At 29.7% G+C, this 20,792-nt stretch overlaps 1 protein-coding gene across 3 annotated transcripts in view; it reads left to right on the forward strand.

The window, feature by feature from the left end:
* The first annotated feature begins 737 nt into the window (after positions 1–737).
* Positions 738–20,792, forward strand: part of LOC145187460 (stimulated by retinoic acid gene 6 protein-like) — a 78,362-nt gene continuing 58,307 nt past the window's right edge. Inside the window, exons 1-4 of one of the 3 annotated variants that reach the window (XM_090073761.1) lie at positions 738–992; positions 8,734–9,002; positions 17,678–17,768; positions 18,016–18,101. In XM_090073761.1, coding sequence (XP_089929887.1) covers positions 8,755–9,002; positions 17,678–17,768; positions 18,016–18,101 — 425 coding nt within the window. In that variant the 5' untranslated portion in view covers positions 738–992; positions 8,734–8,754. The remainder of the gene's footprint in view (positions 993–8,733; positions 9,003–17,677; positions 17,769–18,015; positions 18,102–20,792) is intronic. The other 2 variants (XM_090073758.1, XM_090073760.1) reach the window with 2 other exon arrangements.

A 20,792-nucleotide genomic window follows, 5' to 3' on the forward strand; every position in this document is an offset into this window, starting at 1 on the left:
TATTGATAAAATTGTGGTATAATTTGTTAACATAGAAGTACTTTTAATAGCTTTATTTTAGTATTGAAATTTGTCTCATTTATTTCTTGTCATCCTATATATGTAAATTTTTGGAAGAAGGTCTGTGACAACTATATGTATAGAAAACTATATCCCTACACTAACAAAAGGACTAAAATTGGTTTTGCATTTCTTGTTCTTTAATAAACAAATTTGTTTAGCCTTAAGTTGATGCACACCATGTTCCAGAGAGTTTAAACAATGTTGATAACAAATCGACAGTATTTTAACTTTTTCATTGTGTCAATATCATAATCTAACTTTAGCAATATGTAAAACTTGTAATAAACGCAAGGATTTTTTCTACTACTTTAAACAGAACATGGGAGCGTGTTTGAAGGGTCTTAAGAGAAGTATTTTAATAATTTGTAAAATATATTTTTATACTATTTTTTAACACAAGAATGGGGAGAAATTCGATTTTAGCGGTTTGAAAAAAGTTGCATATTGAACAACCGTAAAGAACATATTTTTAATCCATAAAGTTTCAGTAATCCCTCAGCAAACAGATTTAAAAACTATGTTAAATTTTTCAATACCTCGGTAAACAGATTTATAAAGCATAATAAATTTTTTGAACGTTATAGTGATAACAAAGCAAACAGATTAAATCCAATTAAAGTATCAATGATGAGTCAACAAATATATTTCAGAAAAAGTTTAAGGTCATAAGGTGTTAATTGTTAAACAACTTGTTCGCATCTGGCATGGTGTTATTTAAAAAAGCAATAATAATTTTTTTTTTTTGAAGCATGCTAATTACTGTAACATAGTAGTTTTTTTGTAGCCGTGTAATTGATTTGTAACAATATAATTAAGTTAAAGCATGGTGATTTTTAGTATCGTAAATAATGTGTCATTATTAACTATTAGTAGTCAATCACTTCTATTACTCATTTAAAAAAGGATTTCGCGTGATTTTGGGTAGCACGGTAGGTGTTCTAGTTTCTTTTTCAAATGTAAGCTCTTGTATACAAAAAAAAGTAACGCTTTATTTCATAATAGTTTGATTGTTAATTATCTCTAACTAGGTATTTTAGATTGTGCTATGCTAGACTAATCTCTGTATAACTAATATTTTACAACATCCTTTTTCTTAATCTTTCAAGGAAATCAGCTTTCTTGATACTCAAGTTGGCCTTATTAAATCGAAGTTCTCGGTTAAATTTCACTGGTGCTTTTTTTTATTAAGTATCAACTCTTCTTCGTTTCTTGTTGCGACTCAAGTGCGCGTTATTATCTTATTTCGGTCATCGTTCCCTTTCAAGTTTAGCTGTGTATGTAATATATAACATAAAAAAAAATTAAAGCAATTTTGAATAAATTACAATTTACCTACTTTATCCTTTTACTAACATTATAAATTACTAATCTTAATTATCATATAAGCTATTTAAACTCTAGAACACTTGCTAAGTTGGTTGTTAAACAAAAAACGACAAAATTTATATTTATCTTAAAATTAAAGCTTTAAATGGAATAGATACTTTGTGAAATAGCTTCAATATTGGGAAATCTTCTGCTCACTGCAATCATTATTATTTTAGTTTTCGATAGTTTTAAGAAGCAAGTACAAAACGCGCTGTCGTGATTATATTTATTCAAAAACTTAATTTCTTTCGGTTTAAAAAAAATTAAGTTTCAAAAAAAGCTAAAAGACCATGGCCTTCTTGGGGCCCTTGGTAGCCTGTGCCCTGCATTAAAGACGAGTTTTTTCTTCTCAGAACTTATCTTTAAAATGCTGCATTTTTTTCGCAGTCATCCGTTTGTTTGCATTTTTTATCTGTAAAATCTTCCAGTTTTCAGTTCATGTTTCATTTTAATGAAGATCCCAAACTTTTAGAGTCATAAACAGATTACGCTTGAACATTTAGGTTTGCCTTTTGAGTTTCGCTCATGAAATAATAGACTCAATCCCATGAGTACCTTTAACTACCATTCTTGAATGATTACAAGAACTATTCTTGAATGATGATAATCACCTTTTTTGAATGAAGAAAATTACCATTCTTGAATGATGACAATCGCTATTCTTGAATAATAATAATCACCATTTTTGAATAATGACAATCACCATTCATGAATGACGTTGAGATTTTTAAATGGCTTTAAAAATACGTAAATTAACCAAAATGAATGTTTCTTGGATAGTCATTGGATTAACGAGTCTTTTAACTTCAAAGTTTATTTATGAGGTGCTAAGTATGCTAATAGATTTCTTTGTGGAGATTTGAAGGTTAGAATATAAAAGGATTACGAGTGTTTGCAGTCGTTGAAATTAACTTTAAAGTGATAGGAGACAATTACAGCGTCAAGAAATTTTAGTTGCTAAAATTACAGCGTTTTATAAAAAGCTAAGTTTAGAAAAAAATACCTTGCTCAATTCTATATTTGCGTCATTCATTTATGTAACTTTTTATAAAAAATATAAAGATTGATTTAAAATAGTAAAACTTATTTTACAAAGTTTTACACTGGACAAAGCTTTTTAGGTTCTAAGAAAAATACCTCCTAACTTTGCAACTTTCAAAGAACTTGATTGAGCAACAAAAAAAAACCGTGACTCTCTTTTACCATTAGCAATAGTATTATCTAGGATTACACAAAAAAAGTAACAAACTGTTAAATATATTCAAAAGTTGCCATTTACACTAGAAGGTCCTGGTTTATATACTTATATACCCTAAAGTTTATCAATTGACCCAACTTAATAATAACTTAAAACGCATCTCTGAATGTAATTTTATGTAGTTTATTCATTTTTTAGTAAATTATATCAAAAAAGTCAAAAAGTATCAATTTTTCAAAATTATTATTTTAGTAGCTTAAATTTAGAAACTCCAACGTGGATCAATTGATCCTCCATGGGGCTTCTAAATTTAAAGCAACGTGATTTTTTTTTTTTTTAAAGTTTAGACTAAATAGCCAACTCAGTTAAAAAACTGTTAAAACATTTAATTCATAATTGTCATTTATCTAAGGCTTCAATTTTTTGTTTATTAGTTTTTCCTTTTCATTCTTTCCTTTTTGTTTTTAGTTCACTTTTTAAAATTACATCTGCTGTCTTTTACCTGCCATACCCGAAAGTTTAAATACAAATATTTGAAATATCTACCTATCCATAACATCCATTGAGATTGACCGGCACTCTTAATACTAATTTCAGTCTACTAAAGAGGTGGAAATTGACAGAGTTTTTAAGCCATTCAAATGAAGTTCCTCTCGGGCTGGCAAAAATATTTGTAAACATCTTGCTCTTGCTATAGATAATACGAATGTTGTAGCATGAACTTTCAAAAAACCTGCTTCTCGAAGAAACTGGGATTGGTTAGGAATAGTACATGGGGTAGCTGGCAGAGTATAATCCTCTTATACATGATGTATGCACGGGAAATCCTTCTACGTACATCTAATCAAAAATATTTGTTCGTAAAGGACCTAAAGTGTTGCCCTGTGTCAAACACTGCTTAAACTAATTCCCCAAGACCTTTAAAAAGCAAGTTATTTATACGGAGTTTTTTTTGTCACAAACAGATATATTGTTGCATTTTTGCAAAATTTATGTAATATCAAATTCATTGGAATAGTAATCCAATAACCAGTTCCAGACCTTTGTAGAATGTCGTGTGACAGAAAAATTTTATAAGCCATCTGACATTAAATAAATTTTATAAATTTAGCCATCTTTTATATGCCAATCTCATCGCAAATGCTAATTTTCATTATTCTAGGAACATTGTTTTTCTAAAACGTCTATTTACAAACAACCTGGGAGTTGACAATAAACCTGATGTCAGGATAAAGCTCTGGAGCTTTGATAACCTGTCTAGGCTAGATGTACAAAGCCTAGGTGTTGTTTTAAAAACAACCAAAACATGTCTGAAATGTTAAATTAAGAGGTTAGTTAAGTTAATTTCCTGCAAGAGAAAGCCAAAAATCTGCTCAAGAGTAAGGGCTTTCTCTCGCTGTAAATAAATAGTTTTTTGATGGATAGTATGGCAAATTATATCATCAAGTTTTTTGTGATGACCATACTTTCATCTCAAATCTTTTTGGGCTTCTTCAAAATTAAGGGCTATTTATCTTAAGCGCAATTCCTCCATTCCATGAAAAGCACAAAAAACGTTTTTGCATACAGGTACAGGAGAACCGGATTTCTTTATTGTGTAACTGTAGCTGCCAAGCATTTTTTCGAGGACAGCCTAATTCTGCTTTCTCCTAACTGTGTTTTCTTCTTTTATGGAAATGCAATTTCTTAAAAAAATATTGTGATTTTTATGTTCATCAAGTTCTCTTTTAAAATATTATTCTTTTAATGATTGTGATTAAGCTTCACAAGGTAAAGGCCGGCACCTTACACCAACATCCATTCCTACATGGGTTTTGATTGAATCACTTGCAAATGTAAATTTTTCTATTTTTTGTTAGGGAACAACATAAAAATGAGTGATACTAGGTGTAAAACATAAAAAATTGAAATTAAGAAACTCAGTTGAAATAGGTATAGGGCCTCTTTAACTGGTTTATGAAAATAGCTAAAGCAATCATAGGATTAATTAATTTAACAGTAAGTGTACTATTCAATACAGGGTAAATGATTAAGTCATCAAAGCTAAAGAAGAGTTGGCATGGGAAATGAAAAAAAGAAATAGGCTAAAGCATGGCATTTTTAAAAACAAAATAAATGGAATAATTTTGAAACATGTAAGTTATAATGCACAGAGATATTTAATTGTATCATTTTAATTACACATTTAACAACATATCTGAACTATTGACACGCTTTAATTCAGCCTTTTAACAATCGATCGGTGTAGATTTTCTTTTTTATTCATTTCTGCTTTCACTTTTCTCAAATACGGTGTTGGTCGTTGTTGTTAAAATTAACAGGAAGAGTGGGTCTCTTCGGTGTGTTTTCATTGGCTGGCAGTAACTTTGTAACTGATTGGTAACATTTAAGAACTCTTTCATCTAAAGATCTATTCTTGAATACTTTTTCTGCCAATTTTTACCTAAACAGGTGAAGCAGGGTTTTTAAATTCAATAATTTGGGTACTTTTTCCATGACCCAAATTTACAGGGATGATTAGTGGAAGTTATCAAATAGTATGCTGGTCTCGCGTGACTAATGTTCCCCGCATACTTTTTCCTTCCGGAAAGTATGTAGCAGTACGAACTTTCTCCCCGGAAAGAATATTCCAGAATGAACATTCCGGCAAGATACTTAATTTCTTCCCATCTGGAAACAAATATTCCACATAAAATGTTTAGCTAAAAAAATTTTTTTTTTTTGATAAAACATTTGTATTTATAGTTACACTATTTAACTTATAAAATAACATGCAAAAATGTTAATTATGACCTATACCAAGGAGCATTGATATGCATGGCGAATCTTGATGCAGATTTTTCACATGGCCTCCAGTATTTTATTTTTTTAAAAAGAACTGAATAAAAAAGTAGTTTAGCAGTAAGTTTTTAGTTTAAAAACCTTAAATAACATGTTCTAAATGTTGATAATTTGCATAGCCTTCTTGCGTCCATGTTTACGTGAGACGGTTTACGGAGAAGGTGTGATGATTGATGTTTTCAAAAAGCAAACGAGATTAGAACGCATCACTTTGTTTTCAAATGTCTGCGTCATACAAACTTTTCCAAAAATTCCCTACTGAAATGCAAAAGCAGCTGCATAAACACCACAGTTCGATGCATTCGGTTGTAGTGCGCATGGTACAATTGTTACTGAAAGAAAACCTTCGAGATTAACAAATCCTGCATAGAGTTGTTTCTTTTGAGCTTTAAGATTTGAAATGGAAACATAAAAGCTATCTAAATACAAACCTTCAATGCATGAAGTTGTCACTCAATTGTTGATGTCATAAAGAACGATGATTGACTCACAAGTTCTGCTTCGAACCTTTGGATTATTTATCAATGCAACGAATTATTTTTTAATGGATTTTTGTTTTAAAGAATGCATTTTTTCGCAGCCGCTTCTTGTTTATTAAGGAAGTGAAAGCATGCGATCTTTCTAATTTAATTCTGTTATATAAATTATATTATATTCTTACTTCTTATTCAAGAGCTGTCACTTTTACTCACACTTAACTGCTTAAAATAAAAAGTAGTTAAACAGAACTCAAATCGTGTCTAAACAAGATTAGTTGATTGATTGTTTTTGTTACCAATGTGTTGAAACCATTTTCCAATAATTCTGAAGTTCCAATAATTCTATTGTTCAACCATGTGTCTGAATTCAGGATCTGTTTATTTCCAATTTTTAGATTATACTTTGAAATCCTAGATTCTGATTTTGAAATCTTTTGTTGATAATATATTTATTTAACTTAATTTCTCAATACTTCTGTTGCTATTGCTTCATTAATGTGTACACCGAAGACTGCAAGTTTATTTGACATGGCATGTTCCTATAACTTGGTCGCTAACTGCAAATGATTGAGCAAGATGTTCAACATCGTAACTTTTCTAATGTATATTTTGTGCCATTGTGATGTTCTTTATAGCTGCGTTTCTTTCCCGCCGATTTCCGTTTTAATAAATCAATTGGAATCTGAGCTTTAACTCCATACACAGTCTCAAAGAAAGATTATTTTGTAGAAACTTGTTTATTTATTCAATATGCAAAAGCCACCGGGTTTAGTATTTCATTCTAGTCGTTTGTTTCGTTGTTAACAAGCTTCATTATACGAGTAATCAATGTTTATATGAACCTTTCGTATAAATTGAATAAATAAGTTATAGCTAGTAAATGTTGTATTTAAAGCCATTAAATAATTTCCCTTTTCTACACAAACAACAAAGTTCAAAGTTGTTATAAAAACTGTAAAAGAATAATAAAAAGCATAACTATTTATCAGTTTTTGGTCAGTCCATTAACATTCGGATGATATGCTGACGATTTTGCGGATTCCATGTCTAATTTCAATATAAGATCTCCCACGAACTTGTTACAATACTCGCTTCCTTGGCCGTAAAGTAGAATGTGACTAGCCCCAAATCTGAATACCAGACGAAGAATGAAACGATGAATAGAATCCGCATCCTGTCTGCAATGGAATCTACTTTACCCATCTGGTCAGGTATTCTATTGCTACTAGAATTCTTAGTTTCTTTCGACGGAACAATTAGATCTATTCCTCAACGGTGAAAAATGTCATGAACTGGTCTTGAATCCAGCGTCGCTAATGCTGGTTTTTGTTAGGATTTGCGAGTTGACTTTCAGGGCAGGATCCGACAAATTGCGTATGGCTTTTGAAATCGACTTAAACTAATACCTCTCAGTTGCTTTTTTCATTGTTGCGCTTTGCCTTAAGTTATATCCCCCAACTATGTTCCTATGGAGATTTCGTATTATACGGTTTCGTTCTTCTTCTCTTGTTACAACTCGTTGTAGTCGTTTTTCATTTCTATTGTGAAATAATTCTCCATGTACTAATCGGAAGAATTCTGCTTTCATTCGAAGTTTTCCCAAATCGTCTTTCGTATTTTTTGATGGATATTCTTTTTCAGGAGATATATATTCAGAACCTCTCTTCTTCTTTTTTCATATTTTTGTTTCAAATAATCAAATTTAGTAAAAATAAATTATATTTGCAAGTTCAGACTTCTTAATAACTAGTTTAATAATAAACGTTCACAATATTCTTGTTTGTTACTGAAAGCAAATAACTAATATAAATAAAAAGTTATTTCATAAAAATGATTCGAAGTTTTTTAAAATTATTTTATTAAGCTTAACAAAATACTCATACAGATTTGAATATCAAGCTCATAAACAGTTTTAAAAAAAAGTTCAAAGACTAATGAGCCTTTAATTTTTAAAACACTCAAAAACTTCCTAAACATGCCCGAATTTATTTTGTTAACAATCAAACATAGTTTTAGTAATTTGTAATCAAAGTTTAAAGAAATCGAGTCTAAATTTATCTGACCCTCAGATGTTTATTGGTTGATGCGTTTGATTAAGTTGAAACTTTGTTTTTTTATGTATGTTAATTTTGTTAAATTAGCATTTAAACAGATTGTATGTTTATACAGACTTAGTATTTAACTGATCATTCAATAAAATGTATTGCACAATCATGTCAACTTGTATATGTAAGTAACAATTTTGAGGAAATTACTGTCACAAAGGAAATTTTTCTTCGCAAATGGGGATAAAAAACATTTTTTCGAAAAATATTTCTCTCCCGGAAAGAAAATTTTATTTCGGTCGGGAGGAAATTTTATGATAGGGAAAATTTATTTTCGTGAAACCGGTCTTAACCCTTTTTTTGAAAAATGTAACTAAATACTTTAAATACTTTTTCCACTGAGCCCTTTTAGTTTTAACTTTTAGTTTAGAGAGTAATAATGTAAAAGTTAAAGAAAAAATAGGTTTAAATAGATTAACAAAATAAATATAGAAAAGTTCGCCGGTCTTATATAAATTAATTTCTAAAAACCTTAATTTTGATATCTAAATAAACTGTGTATATCTTATCGTCGAACTATTTCTTATTTATCGTTGTTAAGTAAACATGCAACTACTATTCAGAAAAACAAAATAAAGTTCGTTCATTGTGTTTAAATTACCTATCCTCATTTACACTTTTTCAAGCAATTCATGGATTGACATTTTTTTGTTTTATTTTTTTTTTCTTACTGTTTTAGTCACCTACAATCCGAAACAAAATGATGACTCCGGAGAGTATATCAGATATTTCGTTAAAACTTTATCAAGCTGGTTTCTTAGATATGAATGCTCAGCCTGATGAACTACTGATGTGCATAAATAATTTAAATGCAAGTCAAGTTTCAATTATAGCTGATAAAATAGCTACTAAGGAGGAGGTGATCAAGGATTTCTTTAACAGTACATTGCCTTGCATCTACAATATGACCATGACAAATAATACTGAGAAATCCGTATTTAGTTCATGGTAAGTCTAATTGATAGTTTCGTCTTTTTTTTTTTTTTTTTTTTTTTTTTTTTAAGAAGAATAATAAAGCAATGGTCAACACTGAAAACTTTTCCAGAGTGCTTTCATTTGTTTACGGTTACATTGAATGTGCTAGTTACAAAAACAACACTGGTCTTTTAAGTTCTCTTCAAAGTAGTTAAAGTACTCAGATTTAAAGAATTTGAGTACTTTAACTACTTTGAAGTGAACTTAAAAGCAGGTAGTTTGCGAAATCTCATAAGCTAGAGCTGCTACACAAAAGCTAATCTGACTTCTGAAATAAGCACACCAAATACATATAACGCGGTAATGGTATTCTGAGAAATCTTTATAAAGAAAATATTCATTAAGCAGTGTAACTGTTGGAGTTAATAATTAAATTAACAATCAATATGCCTTTCCGCGGCTTAATGATGCTTAATAGCTAGAAAGTTCAGTTTTATTAAAAAAAAATCTTTGTGGTTTCTTTGTTTAGTAGATAGATACTTTAAAACCCAGTGCTTTTTCTCAGAACAGTTTGCACAAAAGTTTAAAATAAATTGGTAAAAACTACAAAGATTACGGTAACGTAAAAACTTTTTTTAAAAAAAAAGCTACACATTAATCATGAGAGTGTAGTAATGTAGATTTAATTTAATTTTAAAGTAAAGCGCGATAAAAGCTTTAAAAGGTGAATCACCAGCAGTTGCAGTAAGGTAGATTTTAAAAAATCTGAGTAATGGCAATCTTTAATTAATTGGTCTTCAGCTTTAGAAAAAGCATGGACGTATAAGAGATGGACGTGCAACTCATTGTTTTACATCAAAGAGCCCGCAGAAATTAGCAAGCCATGCGTGTTTCCGACAAACTCTTAACTTTCACCCGTCAACAAAAAAATCTATTAAAATGGCTCGTCACAGTTTTAAAACAGAAAATCTGATCACGTGGTATTAGTTTAAACTTTTATTGCATTTGTTTAATAACTGTTCAGAATAAAGTAACTATTTCACGCGTTGATAAATTACTAAACAAATTACACCAAGGTAAAGAAAATTAGTTGTCGGCACAACAGATTTTCATCAATTTTTCAAGATGAACATTTGTAAATTTGGGAATTTTTTTCGTGTAAACAATGTCTGTCAATGATAAAATAGATCTGTAAGGATAATTTTAAAATGACTAAAAAAAATATAACAAAATATAAAAAAGCTTAGATAAAGTTTTTTGTCAAGATCTGGTTTCATTCAATTCCTTAGTCCTTCATTCACCAGCCTGAATTTTGTGTATTTTTTGAGTATTTTTTCCAACATGTCGCCATTTTATGCCTCGACTACTCAATAAACTCCATAATATATATTCCACTATGCATTATTTTTTTAGTTGGTGTATTTTCTAATGGGTTTTTTTTATAATTCATTTGATATAGCAAAACCTTTTAAAAAGATATTCAAATTTATAATTATCTTGCAAAATGTGGCTAGATATTTCATGTTTTCGTTTTTTATATTTCATATACTATTTCATTTGTCTTAAAAAGCACATAATAACCCATTTGTTTCTGTCAAATAAAAATTAGTTTATATATATAGCTGGTAAATCATATTATGTTAATATTAAATAGTTAGTTATTTGTGCGGTTTGCCATATATCTTTGCTAAATTCTTTAAAACTGTGATAAACTATTTTTTTCTTAATTGTATTTACATTCATTTTATGGATAAGCTATTTATCCATAAGTGGATATATTTCTGTTGTTAAACATGAATATAGAAAATTCTATAATACTTATAAACTGGAAGTCACCAGCATAGTTGATGGAGTTGTTCCCTGGACATGGAAAAACCATTGTGCTCCTGGTAGCTAAAAAACTAGCTGATATTTTTTATCATTTATTATATCTCTAGTTATACATGTACTAAAGCATTTAAGTAAATGATCTCAATTTCTATATCATCATCAGCGTTATATCTGAAAATATTAAGAATGTCTAGCTATATAAAATCAAGCTTAAAACTTGATTCTATTGCTGTTATCTTAAATAGCTAAAAGGAAGTTGATGTGACTGGTAAGACCAGACCAAAAGGTTTCGACGAATCCGGCAGACTTTAATATAATTTAATTTCTATTGTTTAAAACAAAAGATTTGCAACAATACGCAACGAGCATGGTTCTCAAAAAAACAATATTGTGGCACGTTCATTTCTTATACGTCCATGGAAAAAGCAAAAATTTCTCTCATATAGTGTGCGACACAAATTTCTTAAAAAAGCCATTTTTTGACAAAAATTAATGTAGAATGAAAAACTGAAACCAAACATAAAGATTTATTGATAAGAAGTGTTAAGATCTACATTTACCGCATTTTTTATTCAAATTCCTCCCTCAGTATTAATCACAGCTTCAAGCCGACTCCTGAAAATGGAACAAGTGGTATGGATATTATACTTGGGCTCTTGACCTACTCCTTCTAGATAGTAGCCTTCAGGGAATTGACACTGTTGTGGGGAAGTTGACAAACCCTTGACTCCATATACGCTCAAATTGAATAATCAAGAGGTAAAAAATCTGAAGATAGAGGAGGCCTTAAGTCTTTTTAGTAGTGTTTAGACTATTTCTCCTGGAGCTATCTCTGGGTATTCTGGGATGTATATGGAGGTGTTCCACCCTGCTGAATCACAAGATTGTCTTTAGAGAGTAGTGGGCATCAATCAAGAGTTTGAAATGGTTATCCAGGATTCGAATGTACTCATTGGTGTCAACTTTCTAGACTGGTTGATGACTAATAAAACAATTGGTTCTGCTGTTTGGATAGAATCAAGAGTAAACAAATTCTCAACTGTAAAGATGATGGCCGCCGGTCTCTTTTTTAGGAGGCTCAGAAGTTACTTTGATCTTTCAAACCATTTTTCTTTGACACTTGGAGAAACCGGGTGTTTCTTAATCTTGACTTTTCCTTAAGATCATTCCTGAACACATTGCTCTTTAGCGATATTCCCTCAATGACCATCTTGGATTCCGAAAATCGACCCATAAATGCCTTGATCAATTGAGGAGTCCGAGCTGACTTCTTCAAACCACTGCCAGGGTTCCTCTCAACACGATCAGTCACTTGAAAAAGTTTAGTCCGAGTGTAAACGATACTAAATGGTTTGTTTAGCATCTTGCCAACATCTATGGATGTAGTGCTAAGTATGACATGGTCAATAATGGGCTTATTTTTAGAATCACAAAACTTATTACGAAATTTGCGGTCGCATACGGTACTTTTTTATTGCTTTAATGTGAGCATGAACAAAAGAATATTTATAGTTAAACAAAATTTATTTCATCAATAGAGTCAATATTATACCTAAAAATCAATACTATACCTAAAAAGTAAATTATATCTGCAAATAGTTTTGATTGGAGCTATTTGGAAGGTTGACTTTTTGGGGTGAATGATGGAATTTTTTCTATATAAGCAACTCAGATTTTGATGTTTCAATAAATCAATCGGCTCTGTAAGTAGACCAATTTGTGATCAATCACCGTAGGAATACTTGTAGACTGCAGTGAAGTCAGATTTACCTCTGAAACTTCCGTTTAAACAAATCTCTATGCTCTTGTAATTCAAATGTTTTAACCACACTCTCTTTGTTTGGTAAATGTAACCTAAAATTTTGCTGCTAAACTATCAAAATAATATAATATATTTATTGCTCTGCCAATCATAAAAAGTTTAATAAATTTTTTATTAGTTTTATAGTTTGTAGGTTGCTAGGTTTGAAAAGTTGTGCTTTTAAATTCGGTAATATATTAAAAGCAAACATATTATATGAAAATGAACGAAACAAGAACAAAAATGAGTTCTCTAGTTCTCACAGTTATTTTTTAATTTTTTAGTTAAAAAGGAGAAACACCCCTCTCCTCTATTTCACATAAAATTTAAAAAAAAAACACATAAATAATGCAGGATTTTAAATCTGATGTGTAATCAACATCTAAATTTTATTTTTACCATTAAAAATGTTTAAGTGTTATCTGTCTGCAAAATTGTTGTGTGTTTTAATTTCTTCAATAATTCATGTGTACTATGATTTATGGAAATTGAGAATATTCTGGGTGCGTATTCAAAAACTTTCGCGACAGTTGCGTAACTCAACTAAGGTTGGGGAAACCGTAAGTTAGTTTCTTTTTTCCTAATCAGTCGGTAGTCAGCAAGCATTTTGTAGAACTTGTGTTAAGATTGTGCCTGAGCTGTTCGAATATTACGCTAAAACTAGCGCTAAACGTATGCCAAATTATCAAGTGAAGCTGTATAAAAAAAAAAAAGAAAGAAAGAAGCGATTTAATTACATTTATAACACCCATAAATGAAGTTAGATGGCATTTTCATGTAGCCGGAAGAGGAGAAGATAACAATAACATTGCTCCAAGCTTTCTGAAGCTCTTGGTGTTTGCGTTCCCGCGAACTGGCAAGCTCCATGTCATTTATTTGCTATAATGATGAGTAAACAAATTAGGTGTGATCATAAGTTTGCTAAATATTTGGTATAAGAAATTTAAGTATTACTAACCATTTAATATTAGCGTACCATGGAATGCACAAGTCTAATAAGTACCTAAAATCAATAATTTTCCCAATTTTCATTAGTAGTTGTAGATAAATCGTCTTTATTTGTTTCCAATTTCTCCTGTAAGTAGTTTCTATGTTTTAAGTTAGAACTCTAAAAATTCCACAGAGAACAACATTTTTTCCTGAGTCAAAAGACTTTTTTATTGATTTTGCCAAAAGTTCAGTAAATCATGCTGGAAACTCCATGACAACAAACGATAAGCATACTTCTGTCCACCCAAAGTGGTATAAACCTTTATTCATAGTTTCATGTAATATTCAATCTTAAGATTTTTTAGTTTCACTGTTTTCTAAACTATTACCATTCTCGCTGTGACATCAAGTCATCAAGAGCATATAACGAGCCTTAGCATAGTGGCTAAATTGGTGTACAATTTGCTACTGGGTACTTCACAATTAATTTTTAAAATTTTATATCACAAATACTTAAACCTATTTAAGCAGTTAATGCAATGTGTAAACATGATGATATTGCCAAGTATTGCTTTGCGAATTAAACCACTAATCAATTATAAATCAATATAATTGAGACTTAAGAATTTAAGGTCAGCTGATTTTAAAATTTTTGCTAATTCGAAAATATTTTAAAAAGATTATAGGAAAATATGAATACAAAATTTATAAAAACAACCGCAAATACCACATTGGGGAATATTCCAACATGTGGTGTAAACTAAATGCCAACAATTCTGAGCAAGAGTGGGTACCAAATAAATTGATCATTACGATTCAGCTCAGCTCTTGTTCAATTTCATTGTTACCATTATATTCGGTTTAAATAAAGTGCCTGGATTATAATTAAGGACTAGATTTTCAGCAATAGTGTAGACTTTTCAACAGTCTTACACAAATTCATCAAATTCAAAACACTTTCATCGTACCTTTGAATATTATAATTAGTGACAATAATTCGAACCTAATTGAACTAAATAGTTCAAAGGGTTTTCGTAAAAACTCATATACAGAGTTACGACCAAATATACAGAGTTACGACCAAATATACAGAGTTACGACCAAACTCATATACAGAGTTACGACCAAAAGTTAATTCTCCAAATGCATTATGAGTTTAATGATCCTTTCGTATGTAGCGCATTGGTCTGGTTTTTCTTACGGAATCACTCTTGTTTAGCCGAATAAGATTCACAGTATGTCAAAGGGGTCCTAAATATTGAAGAAAATGGGGTCCTAAATATTGAAAAAAAAAAATGTCTTAAATGATTAACACATGAAAGTTAAAAACATATGTAAAAGGGCCAGAATTATTCAAATTTTATGGGTAGAACCGTTAGTTTAAACTAAAAAAAGTTTTTACAAAATTTATTATTTAAAACAAAAAGCTTTCATATAACGGAAGGAACAAGAATAAATGTGAATCTTACTGTTCCAAATATTATTGTGCGCCACTTTTATTAGTACAAACAAAACCTAATAAAAAACCTCGGCATTGTTTGATTTTCTTTGAGGTAGATTATATTCAAAAACTGTTCAACACCCCTGCGAGTTTTCCAAAACGTTCTGAGATATCTTTCGGTCAATCTGTACCATTCCATAACACTTGCACTTTCGCTATTTGTGTTGCAAACAGCTTCGGAAATATTTTCAACTTAATGACTTGGTAGCAGAGTCAAAAAACACATTCGCGTTCCACTTTTCATTTTTTATATTTTCAAATCGCAGCCTGATAGAAATGAAACAAATAACCGCGCGCGTGATGGCTAAAAGCGCTATTTACTGAATTGCGTAGAACGATTTCTAAATCATTACACACGTAAAGAAAGTTAATGAGGTAGCTTATAATATAATCAGTTTTTGAAGGGAAGCATCCTAAAAGGCCTCAGATTTTCATTACAATTGCAAACACATTTAAATATTTTTCATTGACTATTGTTGTAGTTGCTGACATTTTCGAATAATGCTTTCTTTAGTTTGTAATCTTTTGTCTAGATTTTTTTCATGACAATCCAACCTGGTTTAATAAAAACATTGCTCATGGGGTTTACCACGGTTGTGGCAGCAGTTAGGGTCATGAAGTTCTTCACATTTGTAGTATTACATACCATCTGCTAATCTTTTTCATATACATACAAAAATTCATCGCAAGAAAACCTATTCTACCGTAATTAAAAAAGAAAAAGAATTTTAGATTTAATGAATTTTTGGAATTTTTAAATTTAAAAGACTAAGAAACTTCATACACCATTGAAAAAAAAAAATCTTCGATATTTTTAAACGAAAAAAATTTCAAAACATATTTTAAGAATCAAACCCTATTTTAGGCAAATTAAAAGTTCCGATTATACTAAAATTTAGAAGCACTTTTTGTATAATAGAAATTACCTCACATGTTGTTGCTACTAAAAAATTTTCGTAAATTTCAGAGGGATAATGAAATAAATTTGGTAAAATGTTTTGATTGAGATTTTTCCATTTGAGTTGTCAAGAAATGTCCACCCATTAGTAACTGAACTTTCATGCTGAGTCGTCACGTCGTGATAGTTTTGTTAACTTGATACCAGGTAAACTTGTTTTGATGTATATATGTGTTGTAAATAAAATATCAGACAGTTTTAATTTTAAGACACCTTTATCCAGCTGATACGCCAAGCAGTTTCTAACGCAAGACATACATGCTATATTTATCCTATATTTATTTTATTATTATACTTTTTTTTATTAAGAAAACAAGTATAATTTAAGTTCTAATATCTGTGCCTACGACATATTGCAGGGATGGGTTAATTTTATCTCACAGTCACCAAAAAATGTTCAGCCATAAAACTAAGATTAGAAAATTAAGCTATAGCATACTCAAATCTTTTAAATATGAACCCATCTAAAGAATATGTTAACATGACTATAAAAGAGCATGACAAAGGTTACAGTGGTAGCTGTTGCATATCATATCAACTCAATGACAACCAGTAATGCTTAAGTACAATTAAAAACCTTTATTTTTAAGGGAGAAACTTTTATGTTGACTCTCATAATAAATCTTTTACCCCGTTTTTTCCACCATACCTTAGGGCAGTTTTTAAGGAAAAACCCCTCCCTCTTTGGGCCCTAATGATTAAATAAATTCCTTACATGAAATAACCTAAAATTTTTTAACACTGATTTTTACGAGTACTTTATATTTTTACTGTGTAATTAAGTTAACTGTGATAAATTAAAATATACTTTGCTAAAAATAGTACAATTACAATTAAAACCGTGAACACCGTTTTTCCATTCTGACTTTTTCGGTTCTGACTTTTTACTACACTAAGATTGCAATTTCGCATTTTGATATTATTCCGATTTAATTGATTTCCAATCTGACATTTCAATTCCGAAATCAAATCATTCTGACAACTTTACGCTCATTAGGAAAGTTAGAGTTTGTTGATTTTGTAAGTGGTGCAAAATATTCCGTTCTTAACTTAACAGCGTAATAAACGTCATGATGGTGATAAAGCATTCAATATTTATTTGAAGGTGTATGCCGAAAAAATTAATGTTCAGCATCATGGTCACGAATAGCTTCACAAATCTTCATGACAGATTTTTGTCAAAACTTACCGTAATTTTTGTCTTTTTTTTTGTTTTGAAGCTTCTGTTTCGTCACTTCTCTAAGGTTTATCTTGGGTGTATTTTGTATCTGCAAGGTTATCCAAATATTAAACTACCATGAACTTTTACATTTATTGCAGTGAAACCGAATATTTATATGTATCTTAGATTGTTATTTATGAACAATATGCGCATTTTCGCTTCAGTTATAGAAGAATCAAGAATTTTATGTGATGCATTTTCTTTCACAAAAAAATAAGTTAAATTTGTTGTTGCAGATAAATAATCTTTAAAATTAAATACTTAGAGTCTATACTTTCAAATGAACTCAAGTTGCCAGTTACCATGGTGCCATGCTGGCTTGTTCGTTAAAAGGAATCTTTTGTTTAGCAAATAAATTTGCGCGAGGTTTATCAACCTAAAATCAACCTAACATTTAGCGATGGTTTTTTTTTATAAATAAATTCTTTCAAGTATAAAACAATTTCCTTTCTTTTTTTTATTTTAGTTTTTTCTTATCTACTGCTGATACAACAGATCAAAATTGTAATATTCAAGGAATGGATCAAATAGTGCTATTGTTGATGATACTCTTTTCTGTAAGAATTTTTTCTTAGTATTTAGTTAAATTTAGAGATAAGATTTATAGAGATAGGGTCTATAGAGATGTTAAAGTTAATTGAAAGCATTTTAATTCATAAAATGTAATAGATTTTGAGTTGAGAGAAAAAATTCAAAAAAACTTGCAAAAATATTTACAAATAAATTATATAGGCGCATAACTTTAAAAGTAGAAGTTACGGCCCCTTTTTTTAAAATCCAAACCTTTTTTCAATTTTACAACAGTTTTGTTTCTGGCTGGTTTTGATGCTACACACAAAAAGAAAATATATAGCTCATTGGTGTTGCTGGGGACATCCTGGGAATGTGATGTATGTAAATATGATTTAATTATGGAGATTTTTTAGTTTTTAGCTTTAGCTTATACTATCAATCAGCTATCTGCTTTATCATAATTACATTCTGAAATTTACTTATAACCATATTATTTATTGTTAAATAAATAATATGGTAATAAGTAAACTTCTCTAAAAAGCTTTCTACAATATTTTAATCAGTTTAGAGTAAGTGCCATTGCAACCTGCCATTTACTGAAATCCAGCCATTCAGAGGAAGCACAAAAAATCTAATCAAACTACTATCTATACAGGTTGAAGTGAAAGCATCAGTAAATTTAATTAAGTTATTAGATGTAAATATTTTACATATCCATATGCTTTTTTTTTTCTATATTGAGAAATAGCATTTGATAAAAAGTTCAAAAAGTAATTTGATGTTTTAATTTTTCATGTTATTTTATTTCTTTTCTTTCTCTCTATTTTTTTATTATAATGACTCAGCCTTCAAAAATTTTCATGTTGATTTTAATGAAAAAATCCTAAGAGGATATTTTCAGTATCTAGCCTATCTGTTGGGACTATGTAAATGTACAACATAATTAGTTAATATCTATTGCAGCACCACAAGTACAAAAAAAAAAAAAAGTGGTTTAACCATGAGACTTTAAATTTGGTTTCGAACCTAAAAAAAGATTAGAAACACACTTGCAGTGTTACTACAGTAACATTTCAGCAAATTTGTGTAGGGGTGGATCTTTATTTGTTCCATATGGGTTCTGCATCACGGGGAGCTAGAGGCTTCAATCACTTCTACCACCACCGCATAAGGGTTAATAGAGTTTCAGGAAAAGCTTTCCTTGTTATAGATATTTTAGATGTTGTAACATTTTTTAAAAAACTCTGTGGAGTATATTGTTAATATTGATTAATAAAAGATTTTGTCTTAAAGAGAAAAAAAGGTAAAGCATTTTTTTTTTTTTTTATGTTACTCTTGGTATCTATTTAGTTGATAAAAATGTAAAAGCAAATATTTGCAACTGTACGAAGCAAAACAAATTAGTTTGATTTAATCCTTAACTTATAAAACAATTTTGTTTGCTTTTAGATTTAATTGTATAATTGCTATCCTCAAGCGTAAAAAAAATTTATGTATATATATAGGTATGGAAGATGTTTTAAAACAGTCAATATTTATGCTATTATTGTAAATTTTTATATGTTCTTACTATCAGGAGACTTCATTGCATATATATACTGGCCTGATGTTAAGAAATTTGGAGACCATGGCTAGAATAAATGAGTGTTGGTCCTATGATAAGACAAAATGGTTCATTAAAAAATCTTCGTAATAAAAGGGGATCCCGAGTTCAAGTGTGTAGGACCCATGGAGTAAAAACTAAAATCAATAATTGGTTTAGCTTTTTGCACGTAAACCTCTATAACTGGCTTGATTGTTTGTTTACTAATCTGAAGCAATAGGAAATTTGGAAAGTAAAAAATTTTAGGAAGAATGTACTTAAAGATTTATAAACTTGTACTATATGTTTGACTTTTATATGTAAGTATCTAAAAACAACTTGATGTAAATACTATTGATAATAACAAACTTTTCATTATAATCAACTTTGTTAGCAACATTATTCTCAATTGATATAATGTATAAGTTACTAAGCTTTTCTTTAAGAATCAATGAATGCATATAATTTTTAGCCAATTGAAGCTTTGAAAAGCTTCTTTTCCCAGAAGCAATGATGATCAGAATTGTTAAAAGGATCAAAGTGCAAATTTTCTATGAGTAAAATGGTAATAATCTTGTGTTTTGAAAAAAAAACTGTAAAGTCTACATCTGCTGTTTTTTGGAAAAAGAATTAATGGGAGTTAATGATGGCAACCAATATCCTTAGTTTTACAAGGAGTATGTATATTTTACAAAAAATATTGAAATTTAGTAAACCACTTCTTTTTTACTTTTGAAATTTGTAACAGAATCTAAAAGAAATGTAATGTATTTGCAATTCTTTAAATCAGCTATCTATTAGCAACATTGCCTTGTCACCAATATTGTTAAAATATTATTTAATTTTTTTCTTTTGCTATACTTTGAATTCAACAGCAATCTCTTTTACACCAGTTATGGGCAATCTACATATAAATTTAACCACTTAAAAACTGGTCAATACTAGTATGATTTTACTACTTCTGTGTCTGTTCCTTGATGGAAATAGCAGTTACTAAATTGAGAAATATATTTTTCAATTAGTTGCTTATATTACTAATTTGGAATAAAATATACTAAAACAAATTAAAAAAAGAAAACTGAAGTTCATGAGTTGTTTGCATACTGCTTCTCTGATTCCTGGATCATTAGTTTGCTCTGCATCTTTTAAAAGTGTCATTAATAGGAATTTTTAAAAAAGTATACAGGAGTTCAAGAACCACTGACCTCCAATAAGCATGAAGTCTAAGGTAAATGCTTTGCTCACCTTGGTCACCTTGCCTTTATGCATGTATATATATATACTTGTAGCTTTGATATATGAGCTTAATCGCAATTTGGAAAAACTTTTACAAGCTAAACTTTCAAATACTAAATGTTGTATATGATTTAAAGTGTGCTTACTTTTTAATCTCATTACTAGTCATCCTGGAGTTTTTTTTTTTCATGCTAGAAGTTATAGCTGTTTGTGGAAAAAGGAAAGAGCTTCTTGGATGCGAGTTAAAAAA

The sequence above is a fragment of the Hydra viridissima genome, unplaced genomic scaffold (genome assembly GCF_058129835.1).
Source record: "Hydra viridissima isolate aposymbiotic clone 2 unplaced genomic scaffold, HvirCarnegie_v1 scaffold_1, whole genome shotgun sequence".
Classification (NCBI taxonomy): domain Eukaryota; kingdom Metazoa; phylum Cnidaria; class Hydrozoa; order Anthoathecata; family Hydridae; genus Hydra; species Hydra viridissima.